This window comes from Siphateles boraxobius, unplaced genomic scaffold (assembly GCF_051911475.1).
Source record: "Siphateles boraxobius isolate OS27281-9 unplaced genomic scaffold, OSU_SipBor_1 13, whole genome shotgun sequence".
NCBI classification, from domain to species: Eukaryota; Metazoa; Chordata; class Actinopteri; order Cypriniformes; family Leuciscidae; genus Siphateles; species Siphateles boraxobius.
In genome coordinates this window covers 19042637-19057934 of record NW_027508733.1, presented here as the reverse complement: position 1 = coordinate 19057934, position 15298 = coordinate 19042637, and the positions used below count along the sequence as shown (strand labels likewise).

Here is a 15298-nt window from a genome sequence, read left to right as displayed (position 1 = left end):
GCCATTTCTTTCAAGTGCTGTAATCATTAGATCAAAGTAAAAACACAACAGACTGGAAAAAAACAAAGATGAGAAACACGAGATCAGAGGTAATTTATACATTTTATTTACAGATGAAAGTAGAAATACAGAGTAGAAAAATAAACTTCAAAGGAGACATCTAAACAAGTCTGATTACCCAAAACATGTATTCACATTTTTAAACACTTTTTCACAGATCTGTGGTTGTCTTTGATTCTGGTTCAAAGTTTAGTCATTTACTGTTAACTGCTTTTCTGTGTTTTTTTTTAAGCAATAAAATCTTATTTAGCAATGAGTTACAAAGTGACTAGCCATTAAGGCACAAGTAGCCAAAGTTTTGTTTTAGTCTCCCAAAAGTCTTGGTTTAAACATCATGGTCCATTTGTAACAAACCTCTTATGTTAAGAAAATCTTTAGGAGTTTCGATTTGTTTCACATGGCTGCTGATGCTTAATCATCCCCAAAAATCATAACCACTGATCGGATATGTTCAGGACAATATAAAGCCAGGTTAGCTTGCAAAAAGGTTTCACCCCCAGAAAATGCCAAAATGAAGAGTTTGAAAAATAAAAAGATGCAGAAAGGGCTTTGTAAACACAATGGGGAAAAATATAAATAAATGCCACAAGAATGCAAAATTTCAGCCCTCCTGGCCAAAGTCCTCCGTGAACTTCTTCAGCTTCACCAGATCCTCCTCGTTCACGGTGGGCTTGGTCTTCTCGAGTGACCTGGACATGTCCTCCTGAGACACAGACCACAAGATCAAAACAAGCTCTGGAATTTTTACACATTATTGTTTTACTAAACTTGAGCTTACCAAGCTAACTATCGGCTCCAGGAGTTTATCGCTCGCCACGTCCACCCAGGTCATCTTGACTGCGTTTGGGTCGTTTGGAGAGCAGGGCGTCAAGAGGTCATCCACGACATCATCCGGGTTGTTCCATGCCTTTCCTCTCACCTGTTAAAACAGACATGAGAGATGGAATTGGATCGGTTCGACCGCTTTACTAGTCGCGCAGTTGTCATGTGGTACCTTTTTGAAGTGAGTCGAGGACTGGACTTTGCGAATGGGCTGCATGAGGGCGTCGCGAACGACGATGCTGATGTCGGCACCCGAGTAGCCGTCAGACTTCTTCCCCAGAGTGATGAAATCGGCTTCGTTGAGGCTATTGGGGGTGGAGCCGAGGTGCAGCTTGAACATGGAGGTGCGAGCGGGCTGCTCAGGGAGAGGGATGTAGATGCGCTTTTCAAATCTGTAATAATATAATAATAAACATTAAGTGCCAATAAAGATATTTAAAACCATCAAAATGTGCATGGGTTTCTATAACGCACCTTCTCCTGATCGCAGAATCCAGAGTCCAGGGGATGTTGGTCGCACCAAGGACCAGAATTCCTTCGTTGTCGTTTCCTACACCTGTGAGAATGGGAAATTTAAGGTAATAATCAATAATATAATAAATCTAAATATACATATATTCAAGAGAAAAAATAGCAATGACATATTTTTAAACAAAAATACATGTCATATTTTCAAAACAATAATAACCTGCCAAATGAGACCCAGATGACAGTAAAAAAAAAAAAAGTTTTTTGCTTGTGACAAAGCTAACGCTAGCTTTGTGTTTACCTTGCATCTGGACCAGAAACTCTGTCTTGATCCTGCGGGCCGCTTCGCTCTCGTTCTCGTTTCTCGAGCCGCACAAGGAATCGATCTCGTCGATGAATATGATTGAAGGCTTGTTCTCCCGAGCCAAACTGAACAGATTCTTCACTAACCTAAAGGCGATAACAGTATTAGTAATAATGAAGACAGAAGGAATCAATATGATCAAAACACCAAACATCTATGCACAATGAGATGTGCTGAGACCATATTGAGATAATAACACATTAAAAAATGTTATTATGAATACACTATATTAATATATAATTATGTATGTAAAAGTAATGCAAAAAATTGCAATTATTTGTTTTCATTTATAAGTACAATGAGAATTAAAGAAGACATAAATAAAATCATTTTTAATAAATATAAATTACACACACAATAAAACCACAATACAAATCATCATGAAAACTTTTAATCAATATATATATATATATATATATATATATATGATTAATAGATTTCATGGTTTACATAAAACATGAAATGCAAAAAAATGGTGACTGAAAATAAATAATATATATAATCTATGAAATGTTAAGTAACGATAAAATTATTAAATCCACTAAATTAGGAAGTTTTAAAATATACAACTGCGATTGGCTCGAGATATCCATGTATAATAATAATTTAAATATTATAGTTAAAATTTAAATAATACTATTTAAAAATAAATGATTCATATTCTCATAAATAAATGATTATATTTAATATTATTTATTTGAATATTAAAATAATTTAAATTGTATTTAAATATTTCAAGTCCTACCAACCTAATGAATTATGACGGATGTTAAAATCATTTGCACTCAGCATCTGAAGATCACTTACTTCTCGCTCTCTCCCAGCCACTTGGACACCAGGTCTGATGATGAGATGGAGAAGAACGTGGAGTTGTTGGCCTCGGTAGCCACTGCTTTGGCCAGGTAGGACTTCCCTGTTCCCGGAGGGCCGAAGAGCAGAATTCCTCTCCATGGAGTCCTTTTCCCTGTGGATAATGATGTTTAGACCAGTTCAGACACTTTCATGCATATTTCTTTCAGTATGTAACCCGTCATACCAGTGAAAAGATGAGGGAATTTGATTGGCAGGATGACCGCTTCTTTAAGGGCCTCCTTGGCTCCTTCCAAACCAGCAACATCATCCCACTTAATGTCGGGCTTCTCCATGACAATAGCACCTGAAAAGTTTGAAAATCCAAGGTTTTTGTTTGTAGATCCCATTATGACTTTAAAAAGTCTGTACAGCACAAAATGTTGTACCCTGGAGTTGATTTTTGAATTTCTTTTTGTCCGCATCGCCATCATCACTGTCGGTTCTGTAAAAACAGAATGTTACATTTAGTTTTCTCTGTTCCACAGGAAGTTCATTAGCCGATTCAGTAGGAAGTATGGCGTCTCACCCTTTCTCATCAGACTGGGGAACTTTGACAGGTTTGGTGGGCGGCGCGCTCTCTTTCTTCTTCAGGTACTGCTTGAGCTGCTCCGCTCGGTCCAGGTACTCGGCACACTTTGCTCTGATGCTCTGCTTGGCCTTTTCCCCTTGAGCATCATCTGCACCATAAAACACCAGAGTAAGAAAACACGCCATCAGTAGCTCGTCATTTTTCTCACTAAATTGCATTCATTGAGGCAATGAATTATTTTATATATATTGAATATATAAAAATAAATACAGTGAAAAATAAACAAATAAAATGTAAATATGTAAAATGATATACATGTATTATAAAACTACATATCCATTTATACTAATTGAAATATTATTTAATATTTAAATAGTATTATAAATAAATTTTAATTATCTACAACATCAAAAATAAATAAAACACTTAGTTCATGAATGTTTTGCTCACTAAATTGCATTTAATGCACATTTAATGAGGGATCAAAAGACAATATTTAAAAGTAAAATGAAATAAAGCATTTTTTTTTACATTAAATACACAAACAAAATATATGTATTATAAGACAACATACTGGCTTATGAAATATATTTATAATAATTGTTTAAATATTATTTCATATTATAAAATCAATTATAATCATCTGCACAATAAAACATCAAGAAACGTGCCTTCATTGGTTCATGTATTTTTTGCTCAATAAGTTTTTGGATTAAATGAATTTCATAAATATAAGATATAACATTATATATAAAAGTACAATTAAACAAACATTATATTTTAGATAAGAAACAAGATAATAAAACAATGGAGGGACACACAAAATATTTGTATAAAATAAACATGTAAATACACTTTAAATGAATAGTATATTATAATAATTACTATATTAATAGTATATCATATATATATATATATATTAATTAAATATTGTTGTTTTAATAATATTACTGTTTAAATGATAATTATAAATGTATTTCATGAGCCAATATGAAGTCTTATATGTATATAGTATATAGAATTATACTATTCATGTAAAGTGTATTTATATATTTATTTTATAAAAATATTTTTCCAATAAATATAAAATGTTTAAGTAAATATAAATAAACATAAAATATAAATATATTTAAAATGGTTGTAAATAGCTTGAAAAGAGCGTACACTTCACCACATGAAGAAAATACTGGATTGAATGTTGATAGAGGCGCAGAGCTTCCTGATAGTTTTTCGCCTTGTCCTCCTCCGAGGCTCTGCTGGCCAAATCAATGGCTTTCTATTGCACAGAAGTAAAGATAGATGAGATAACGTGTTACAGACGGACATTTCATCAACTACAGGCACTTTTGGCCAGGTCATTTCCACCATATCTAAAATTATGTATTGTATTTAACGTCATTTTGCAGTGGAAATGCCATTTTTAACATTAGAGACTCATTCTAATTTCATTGTATGTTTTATAAATGCACACAACTAAATATTTTTTCACACTTTTTGCAAATTTGATTAGTAAAATGACAGCTTGATTGGAAATGAAAAAATATATATATTCTGCTCAATATTTCTCTTGATGTTTCTTATTCAAATTAATAATATAGTTAAAATTAAAGTCTGAGACAAGAGTAAAACAATAGCATAACATGAAAATTAAACATAAAATGCCTGTAGTTAATGAAATGTTTAAAATATCGAACTGAAATCTGTTGGACTGTCCGTGTTATGTTATAGTGTGGTGTAATGTACGGATAACTGGTTAGACCAGTTTAAGGACAGACTGGCTGAGGAATACGCAACATACACTAATAAAAAACCTTTGCCAAATGTAGCAAATAAGTTAATAAGCACCTTCTTACATGTATGAATGTATGTATGTATGTATCTATCGAAAACGTAAACAATGCTCCTAAGTAACAAGAGCAAAATGCATATTTACCTGCCAAACCAATATATATGCTAAAGCTGAACAATATCATGAATATTTTAGACTCTATTGTGTCATACATTAAGCTAGAGCAAAACAAAAAAGACAACAAGTGCTAAAAAATACACATTATATAGCATGGACAATACATGAAAAGGCCAATTATTGTCATACCCCTCGTAATGTCCCTTACCTGTAAATTGGCATTCGTCATTGTTGACGGTAATCTGAAGGCGAATTTATGATTTGTTACGGTTCAAGTTTAACATTTTTAAATGAATGTAACGCAGAATCGCGATGTGTTGGTAAATCTGTGCGTCCTCGCGCACTTCCGCATTGAGTGTTTACCGTGACGTCACGGGTGACAGGCGTCGAGCCACACCTTTCCCGCCTATCAGACACGCCTCCAAAAAAGTAACATTACTAGTTTACTAAAACTATATTTGCCTATTTAATTTAGTTCACTCACTCATAAAATACGTTAAAAAGCAGCATTTTCTTTTACATTTATTGTTTTGACAAAAAAAAAAAAACATATTAACCACACTTCTCATAGTGGGGAGCACATATTTAAGCACCAAGGTTGGCATTTTTAAAGAAAATATAGAGTCCAAAATGCATTTCAACAGAAAATAAATATATAGCAAGAAAAACTACTTGTCAAAAACCCAACAATTAATTCAAACAAAAGTAAATAAATTAAATATGGTGCCAGTAATGTTTAAAAAAATGTTTGTGTATGCAATCAAATAAATATTTTGTAAATAATCATAAAAGACATTTAAAAGCAACATTTTCTTTTACATTTATTGATTTGAGAAACATACAGTTTAACACGATTCTCACAGACAAAATGCCGAATAAAATGTTAAGAAAACAAACATTTAAGCACCAAGATTTTCAATAAAATAAAGTCCAAAATGCATTTCAGCAGAAAATAAATATGACAAGTAAAGCTACTCATCAAAGAGCCATTAATTTTTTAAAATCTAAATAATGAGCTTTTTATTTGGTTGTGACTTTTTTTATCTAAATAATGAGCTTTTTATTTGGTTGTGACTCTTTGTCCACTGATTCATGAAAACATGCTAATAATTAAAATAGGCTACATTTGCAGGCTAAAGACATTCTAACATTACTAAAATATTTTTTGTTTAAATGAGCATAAACTGCTGCTTCTTATAAAATCTGCAAATTTAAAGGTGCATTACTCAATATTGACAGCTAGCGGTTGAAATATTGGAGTTTTTTTTCCACCATCTCCTCCTCAGACTCGACGCTCAGACGGGTTGCCAGATTTGAGGACACGCAACAGAAACTAGCGTGATTCACAATAGAAAGCCTTCAGTATAACTTGATCAGCTAATGTATACGTTTGCATTGTTTTTATTGCCGAGGATTTTTCGGTCGGGTAGACATTTCGATCTCTGACCTGGTTTGTTTCCAACGCAGCCTTTTCCGCCAAATGGCAAACCCGGGTCGTCGAAATACTATTGGGTAAATTGGCAGTGGGCGGAGTCACACAGGCCAAAACAAAACCGGACATTCCGACACGGAACTCGCATTTCAAGAATAATTTGGTGTAGCATTGTTTTTCAAAGAAACAACTATTTGAACTTAGCATGTTTCCTACATATCTGCAAACACATTCTGGTATTTTTATGCTTTTGTCCAGTCAAAAAAAATTACACAGAGCACCTTTGATAAATGCTTTAGACTGAAAACAAAAAGCCAATGACATTAATACAGTATGTCATAACATTTCACGGATGAAGAATAAGCAATTCTGCTTTTCAGTGCATTTGTGTTGTCGATCTGAAGCTTCAAGCATCCACTGAACGAGACTGGAAAGTTGTTGCAGGCAGCGACTGCTCTGTTCTTCAGTCTCCTGGGACTGAGAAGTAGTGCATTCATTTTTCATTGGCATTAAAACAAACACAGCAGTCATCAACTCCCTCCATTCAGCATCGGCAGTCGCAGGATTCTTAGTATGCGTTCGTTCTTCGTAAGATCCTCCGGCAGTTCATTGTTCTGTGGAGATAATGTGATTCCATCAGAACGTGGTACAATAGTGGCATTAAAGCACAAGATCTATCTACTATGAATCTACTATGAACTGAATATGATTACTGCAGCATTTGGCATATTTTTAGCTACTGCCTGCAGTACATTCATAATAGGCCTACTTAAAACTACCACACTGACCAGTAGATAGCAGTGCTAGATATGAACAATAACAATACCAGAGATACAGGGGCCTGTACCATGATGGTAGTTGAACAAACTCAGGGTTACAGGATTAGTTTCGAGTTGACAAAACCAAACCAATCCAACCTTGCTTTGTCCGTACCATGATGCTGATCATCAACTTTCTCTGTCAACTCAGGCTTTGATCCTGAGTTTAGGAGTTTAGGTGTGACATCAGTAGCGAACAGCCAATCACATGCTGAGAAAGAGTGAAAGTGAAACTGTGATTCATTTCTCGCGAGAGAAGCAGCGCGATTCACTGCTCTCTTCTGCAGAATATTACAAGAGTGAAAAAAATATTAAAAAATTAAAACAAATTTACACAGCAAGAAGAAAATCGCTGTCTATGACAGAGGTCAACTAAAAGAAAAGGTCTTGCTATATCAGTGCAAGTAAAAGTTAATTTATACATTTGATAAAGGTATAGAGAGAATTGAACATTTAAGCTCACATGTATTCATTGTATAGCTTCATCTATTGATGCTAAAGTGTATTTATATTACCTTCATATATTTATTCATTTAAACTGTGCGTAACAATAATTGATTAACTAAAATTGTACATGTGTGATTGATTAAGGGTATATCTAATATCTAAATCATGCAGAATTAATATTCTAAATAAGCATTAGTAAAAGCCAGACGATTTTGTCTTTAAAAATCATTTGCTATAGGGACCTTTAATTTGGAGTACAAACAGGCGGAGTGACTTTATCCTTTGCTCACAGCCGATTGGTCTAAATTCGGTTTGCAACCTCTTACATGGAACATAACTGGCCCCGGACCAAGGTTAGCCGTGGAGCGCAAGTTACTATGGCGATGAACACTGCTAAAAGCCAAACCAATTTCATGGTACCTAAAACCCAGGGTTGGCGCAAACTAAACTGAAACATACCTGGCTAGCCATCTAAACCGGCTCCATGGTATAGGCCCCTGGTTTCACAGACAGGGCTTAGATTAAACCACTAGCATGGTTTAAATCATACTTATCTGACCGTTATCAGTTTGTAGCAGTAAATGAAGAGATGTCTTATCGGTCAAAAGTTCAGTATGGCGTACCACAGTACTAGGACCGCTGCTGTTCACTCTGTACATGCTACCGTTAGTAGATATCATTAGGAAACATGGAATTAGTTTTCACTGTTATGCTGATGATACTCAGCTCTATATTTCCTCAAAACCTAACGAAACTTACCAATTCACTAAATTAACGGAATGCATAGCTGATATAAAAAACTGGATGACTAGTAATTTCCTACTACTAAATTCAGAAAAAACAGAGATTCTAATTATTGGACAAAAAACTTCCACACGCCATAACCTAGAATACCGTCTAACACTTGATGGCTGCTCTGTTAAGTCTTCGTCGTCAGTTAGGAACCTGGGTGTGCTCTTGATACCAATCTCTCATTTGAAAGTCACGTGTCTAGTATCTGTAAATGCGCATTTTCCCATCTTAAAAATATATCTAAATTACGTCATATGCTCTCATTGACAAATGCGGAAAAATTAGTTAATGCGTTCATGACCTCAAGGCTAGATTATTGTAATGCTCTACTGGGTGGTTGCCCTGCACGCTTAATAAACAAACTACAGCTAGTTCAAATCGCAGCCGCTAGAGTTCTTGCCAGAACCAGGAAGTACGACCATATTAGCCCGGTTCTGTCAACACTGCATTGGCTGCCTATTAAACATCGTATACATTTTAAAATATTGCTGATTACTTACAAAGCACTAAATGGTTTAGCTCCGCAGTCCTTGAGCGAGCTCTTAACCCATTATAGTCCTTCACGTCTATTGCGATCTCAAAATTCTGGCCAGTTGATAATACCTAGAATATCAAAATCAACTGCTGGCGGTAGATCCTTTTCCTACTTGGCACCAAAACTTTGGAACAATCTTCCTAACATTGTCCGGGAAGCAGACCCAGTCTGTCAGTTCAAAGTCAGTTCAAATCTAGACTAAAAACACATCTCTTTGGCTAAGCATACACATAACACATTATAGATTGCTATAATTCAATGTTAGGCTGCATAGTTTAGATCAGCCGGAACCGGGAACACTTCCCATAAATCCTGATGTACTTTGTACATCATAAGAAGGATGGCGTCTACGCTAATATTAGTCTCTCTGTTTATCCCGAGGTTTACCGCAAACCGCTGGACCGAGGCCATATCCAGATCTGAGGAAGGACCATCATAGGACACGACGACAACGCATCCCTGAAGTGCCAGCCTCATCAACACTGTGAAGGCCTCATGGACACCTCAACAAACTCATCTCCATACCGGCGTGATGACTCCGACACCTAACCAGATGAACTGGATAAATATTGTGAAAGTTCTGATCCAATCTGACTTCTGACCTATTATGCCTCCTAAATCATAATCATACACTGTTCGTTTGTTGGCCAAAGGAGGACTGGCCCCCCGACTGAGCCTGGGTTCTCCCAAGGTTTTTTCTCCATTCTGTCACCTGATGGAGTTTTGGTTCCTTGCCACTGTCGCCTTTTTTCCGCCTTCATTCGCCATTGGCTTTTGGCTTGCTTAGTTGGGGACATTTAACATTTAATTCTGAATTTAACAATACTATTACAACTTTACTTTCCTGTTATCTCTGTAAAGCTGCTTTGAAACAATTTGTATTGTAAAAGCGCTATATAAATAAAGGTGACTTGACTTGACTAAGCCAGGATTAGGCCTTAGTTCAATTAGGGCATTAAAGTATCTTTTATAAATATGCCTTAGAAAAAAAAACATTACTGGTGTGCATCCTGAAAGCACACTGGTGTGCATTTCTGTGAAACTGGGGGTTAAAGTATTAATTTTAGACAAAGCAACTGTTTTATCTACAAGAATCATGCAAATGTCAAATAATTGGTAAAATAATTGCATAATTATTAATTTGCACGGACAATTGACACAATTATTTATTTATGAAAATATATCGATATAATAAACAATAAATTGAAATAAACTGGAATAAACTGAAACACTAAAATAAAAATGATTTAAAAAAAACATAAAATGACAAAAACGAAATGAAAAATTAAACTAACATTAACATGAAAATTAAAAATATAAAAATACAAGCTAATTCAAAATATTAAAAAAACTATATTAAAGCTCAAATAAAAACTAAAATAACACTGGCCTGTGTAGAGATATGGAGAAAATACGGTGGATAATAAAATAAAATCAATAAAAATATAAATATATATAAAACAATAAATGTATTTATCAAAAAAAGTATATATATATATACATATATTACATTTTATTTTATTATTCACAATATTTTCTCCATATCTCTACCCAGGCTTTATTTAAATTTTTCAAAGCAACCCAATATATAAATTGCAGTATTCATTTGCATGGACAAATGGCATAATTATTTATTAATTCAAATATTTATATCCACACGTCTGAAACTGACCTTGTTGGGTAAAGCTGGATCGGCATTTGCCTTCAGCAACAATGCAACTGTTTTGGGATTCCCGCCCATGACGGCGGCATGAAGAGCTGTAGAACCGTTCTAGATTACACAGCAAAACACACACAGTTCAAATCCAGGGTAAAGACATTAACTTGAAGACCAAATGGAGGAGAAAGGGAACACACGCGGTCAGAAATTAAAATCACTTTTTACTGATATCAGATGATGTCTCTCGTACCTTCAGAAGACCAAGTGAGGGAGAGAACTTGAGCAGTTCCTCAATGACGTTACAGTATCCTTTATGTGCAGCCTTGAACAGAGCCGTGGAACCATCCTTCAGTCAGAAACACAAGCCATTACAGCCATGAGACTCAGCATAATAGAATAAATGAGGCATTTGTCAAACATTTCATGCATTTTTAATAAGCTTCTTTTCCACCTGGCTAAACGGTTGGGTTCAAGCTTGGGTAGAGATATGAAGAAAACAAGTTTAATAAAATTATAATTAATTAAATAAAAAAAGACAATGAAATAATAAAATGTATGAATCATTGTTTATTTAATATATTTAATTGAATAAAAATAACAGTAAAATACAAAAATAAATAAATATTGAATTCAATAAAAATAATTAAGCAGTAACTAATAATAAAAAACAATACAAATAAAATAATTATTTAAATAATAGAAAATATTGACAAAACATTACTTTAAACAACAAAACAATAATAAAAAATAAAATAAAACAGTAAATTGAATAAAAATAGTAATTAATTATATAAAAAAATTAAATAATTAAATAAAATTGTAATAAATTCTTTTGAATAATAAAACACAACATTAATAATTATAAAATAATAAAATACAATAAAATAAAATTGACTTGAGCTAAAAATTAAAGAAATATAACAAATATTAAAATAATACAAAATATTTGGGTAGAGATATGGAGCTACTGCAAACTGGAATTTTGCAAAAAGAGAGAATAATTTAAACCAAGTTTTCAACATACTTTTCTATCTGCATCACGGTCCGCACCTCGTAGCAGCAGAACTTTTACCACCTCGTCATGTCCCATCTGGGCTGCCATCCAGAGCGGAGCTGTGCCATCCTGCCCCCCAAAAAACACAATCAACATAGAAAACAAAATTGAAAATCATAATAGCATACCAAACACCACAAATGAAAAACAAATTACAATACGTGAGCCATGATCATAAATCAGACCTCTCGAGGTTGATTGACTTTAGCCCCAGTTGACATAAGCTGACGTATTACAGTCACATGACCCTCTTGGGAAGCCAAAAATAAGGCCGTTGCACCATCCTGAAATAGAGAAGATGGTTCATTTCATTTATTATGTTTGACAGATAAAAATGGAATTTAGAGGATTTTTTTTTTAAACCTGCATTTAATAAAATTACATTACATGAACAATAATAAATAAATATTGCATTAGAAAAAATAAAAAACAAGACAAAATAAAACAAAATTAAAACAAACAAGTAAATATTACATTAGATTGAAATAACATTATATTAAAAATGTAATTAAAAATACAAATAAACTTATATGATATGACATATTCCTGGCAAGACATTCAACTGCTAAAACAAATATTTCCACCAAATTATCTCCCAAAGATATGTTTGGGCTAAAAGGTGAAAATCAATCCAACTGTGTCCTATCCCATTCCTAAGAGCACTGAATCAGCAGAAACCCTAGAGGATCTGGCACAAACATGCATCACGCGAGCAGCTACGGCTCTTAAAGAGCAACAGCGCGGCCGGCCTCATGGGAGAGAGAGACGTGTTGACTAACGTTGAGCTGGTCGTGGACATTGGCGCCGTTCTTCAGAAGGGTGTCCACCACTTTGGAGTGACCGTACTGACAGGCTGCGGAGAGTGCTGTCCCGCCATCCTGTAGATTACAAACCGTCAGTTCTGAATGATCACATTTACTCTAAGTCACAGCTTTCTTCCTTAAATACCGCAATTCTTATTTTAGACTATAACATAACGCACCTTTGTCCGAAACTCAGTGGACGCTCCAAATTCAAACAGGAGCTTGACAATTTCATTATGGCCCTGTTGTGAAGCAAAGAAGAGGGCAGTGGAACCTGTCTGGGGAACAGTGACATCATCTGCGTCATCATCAGTACACAAACACACTTCAGATGTTATCAGCTGCACTTACACAGCCGTTTGAGGAAGAGTAAAATGACCACACATTACTGCACTATTAACAACCTGTCACTCTATCTATATATCTATATTTAGGTCTGACAAAAATAACACTAACTGCAGCTTATTGCTGGGTAGATGTCAACAGAAATGCTAGGGCGGAAAAATAAAATGTAAAAAACAACAACAACCCAATAAATAAATAAAATTAGATTAAAACAGCATTAACAAATACTAAATATTACATAAGCTTAATTATTCATTTATTTTTAAATGAATGCTATTTTAATCTAATGGGTTTGTTTATTTTATTATGTGATTCATTTTTTATGATTAATTTAATTAATGTTCCTTTAATCTAATGTAATCTTTGCATCTCTTTACTGTGTTTTGTTTATATTTTGTTTTGTTTTAATTTCTTATTTGATACGATTTTTTATTACAATAAATGTATTATATTTATACGTTTTTTTTTTGGAACCTAAATAATTATTAATAAATGATGAAATAAATAAATAAAATAAAATAAATAAAAATACATGATCTTAAAGTAACATTACAAAAATAAATGAATTAATAAATAAATATAACAATGCATATAATTAAATTAAACATAAAAATAAATAAGATAATAAAATAAACAATCCAATAAGATTACATTACATTAAAAATAAATGAATAAATAGGATAAATATAATATAATGAACAATTTATTAAATAAAAAATAAAGCAAAATAGAATTAAGTTAAATAAATAATAAATTAAATAAATAAATATGACTAGATTAAAATAAAATTACATTAAATTAAAAATAATATAATAAAACTCTAATTAAATAAAAATACAACATTATCCAAACAAACAAACAAATATTACACTAGATTAATTTAACATTATAATGAATAAAAATACTATTTTAAATAAACTGAAAATTAAAATAATAATAGAACAAAACATTAAATTAAACAACATTAAAATAAAAACATCTAATTAAATTAACAACACAAGATCTTAGATATCAGATATCAAAATATTAGATCTCAGATATTTTCCTGTAGCTTAAGAAGTGAATATGTATATTATCTTCATACTAGATACAAAACTTAAATTAAGACTGTCACAGACTGCATGCCCTTGAATCATTACAAAAACAGCCTAGAAATATTATTGAGAAATAAAACAGTTACATAAATGTGTCCATTATAATACCAATGTAAGCATGCTGGAGATTCATACCTCTCTTTGCAGATTAATATCTGCACCTTGCAGGATGAGTTCCCGAACACACTCATAATGCCCGCTGTAAGATGCCACCATCAATGCAGAGGTGCCGTACTGCTGAAACACACCATAAAGCATTATTCTATGGCAATACTGATTGCATTGTGAAACATTCAAGAAAGAAGTAGTCCATACTCCATCTTTGCAGTCTACATCCACTCGCCCGCTGTTCAACAACAGCTGAAGCAAAGCCAAGTTTCCTTTCCTTGCTGCCCAAAACACAGCGTTTGCAAGAGGAGTCTCCTTCTGTCAGACGTAAACAAGCAGAATCAGACACAAACAAAACAGACTAACACGTACACTCATCATTTATACGAGAGATCACACTATTATAACCCAGGTGGATGTTAAATCCAGTTTATTTACTATTATTTAAAAATGAGTGCTGTCAAATCGATTGTGTGTGTGTAGCTACACATACACACAACTTATATAAACGTTTATGTTAGATGCGCTTAATCGATTTGACAGTATGCTAGCTACTATTTCATTAATATAAATTACTTTGAAATAACATATATTCATTCAGAAGTGTTATGAACCTGTTAAACAAAATGACCCCAAAGAAAGTAGATTCCAAAATAATGTACCATGATTAGAAGGCTACACGATATTTTAGCGTAAGCTACGGTTACCATGGTGAATTTTGGAAGGGCGGGGAGGGCAGACCCTCGTCATAAGGCCATAAAGACGCCCGTGACTGATAGAAAAAACTCTTAATTCGATAATCGTTGACACGTTTATTAGTATTCATGTGAAGACATATTTATATTAAATATATAATGTTTTACCAAAGTAAATATTCATGTTTACCTTGAAAGACATCCTAGGAATCTCATTCGTGCTTCATCTTGCTGGTTTGCGCTGTATCCCTTATAATGTATGTCCGCAGCGCTCATTCAACCCCAGTGAAGAACTGAATGAACGGGTATAAACGGTCTTGTTTACCGCAGTGAGAGTTACACGGAACCGAGCCAGCACGAACATGAGCGAGCAGCTTTTGCATCAACTGCAAATTCACTTGTATCCCCCTCCTCTCTCTCTCTCTCTCTCTCTCTCTCTCTCTCTCTCTCTCTCTCTCACACACACACACACACACACACGTATAAGGTATATGTGTTCGATTCCTGAATGAAT

The 15298-nt window shown here is 33.7% G+C and overlaps 2 protein-coding genes across 3 annotated transcripts; both read right to left on the bottom strand.

The window, feature by feature from the left end:
• Nucleotides 1-83: 83 nt before the first annotated feature.
• LOC143735956 (vacuolar protein sorting-associated protein 4B-like) lies at nucleotides 84-5382 on the bottom strand. Its single transcript, XM_077226374.1, has 11 exons — nucleotides 5210-5382; nucleotides 4260-4371; nucleotides 3093-3243; nucleotides 2953-3008; nucleotides 2751-2870; nucleotides 2522-2678; nucleotides 1652-1800; nucleotides 1357-1438; nucleotides 1055-1274; nucleotides 839-979; nucleotides 84-763 (listed from the first exon to the last, which is right to left on the bottom strand). Exons 1-11 carry the CDS (start codon nucleotides 5228-5230, stop codon nucleotides 662-664), a joined length of 1311 nt encoding a protein of 436 aa, XP_077082489.1. The 5' UTR covers nucleotides 5231-5382; the 3' UTR covers nucleotides 84-661.
• A 414-nt stretch (nucleotides 5383-5796) lies between these two features.
• Nucleotides 5797-15298, bottom strand: ankrd29 (ankyrin repeat domain 29). 2 transcript variants are annotated; one of them, XM_077226315.1, is made up of 10 exons: nucleotides 14975-15298; nucleotides 14297-14407; nucleotides 14117-14215; nucleotides 12722-12820; nucleotides 12519-12617; nucleotides 11925-12023; nucleotides 11710-11808; nucleotides 10936-11031; nucleotides 10698-10796; nucleotides 5797-7047 (listed from the first exon to the last, which is right to left on the bottom strand). In XM_077226315.1, exons 1-10 carry the CDS (start codon nucleotides 14984-14986, stop codon nucleotides 6964-6966), a joined length of 897 nt encoding a protein of 298 aa, XP_077082430.1. In that variant the 5' UTR covers nucleotides 14987-15298; the 3' UTR covers nucleotides 5797-6963. The 2 variants fall into 2 exon arrangements, with proteins under 2 accessions (XP_077082430.1, XP_077082429.1); XM_077226314.1 differs by having other exon boundaries at nucleotides 14117-14218; nucleotides 14975-15232.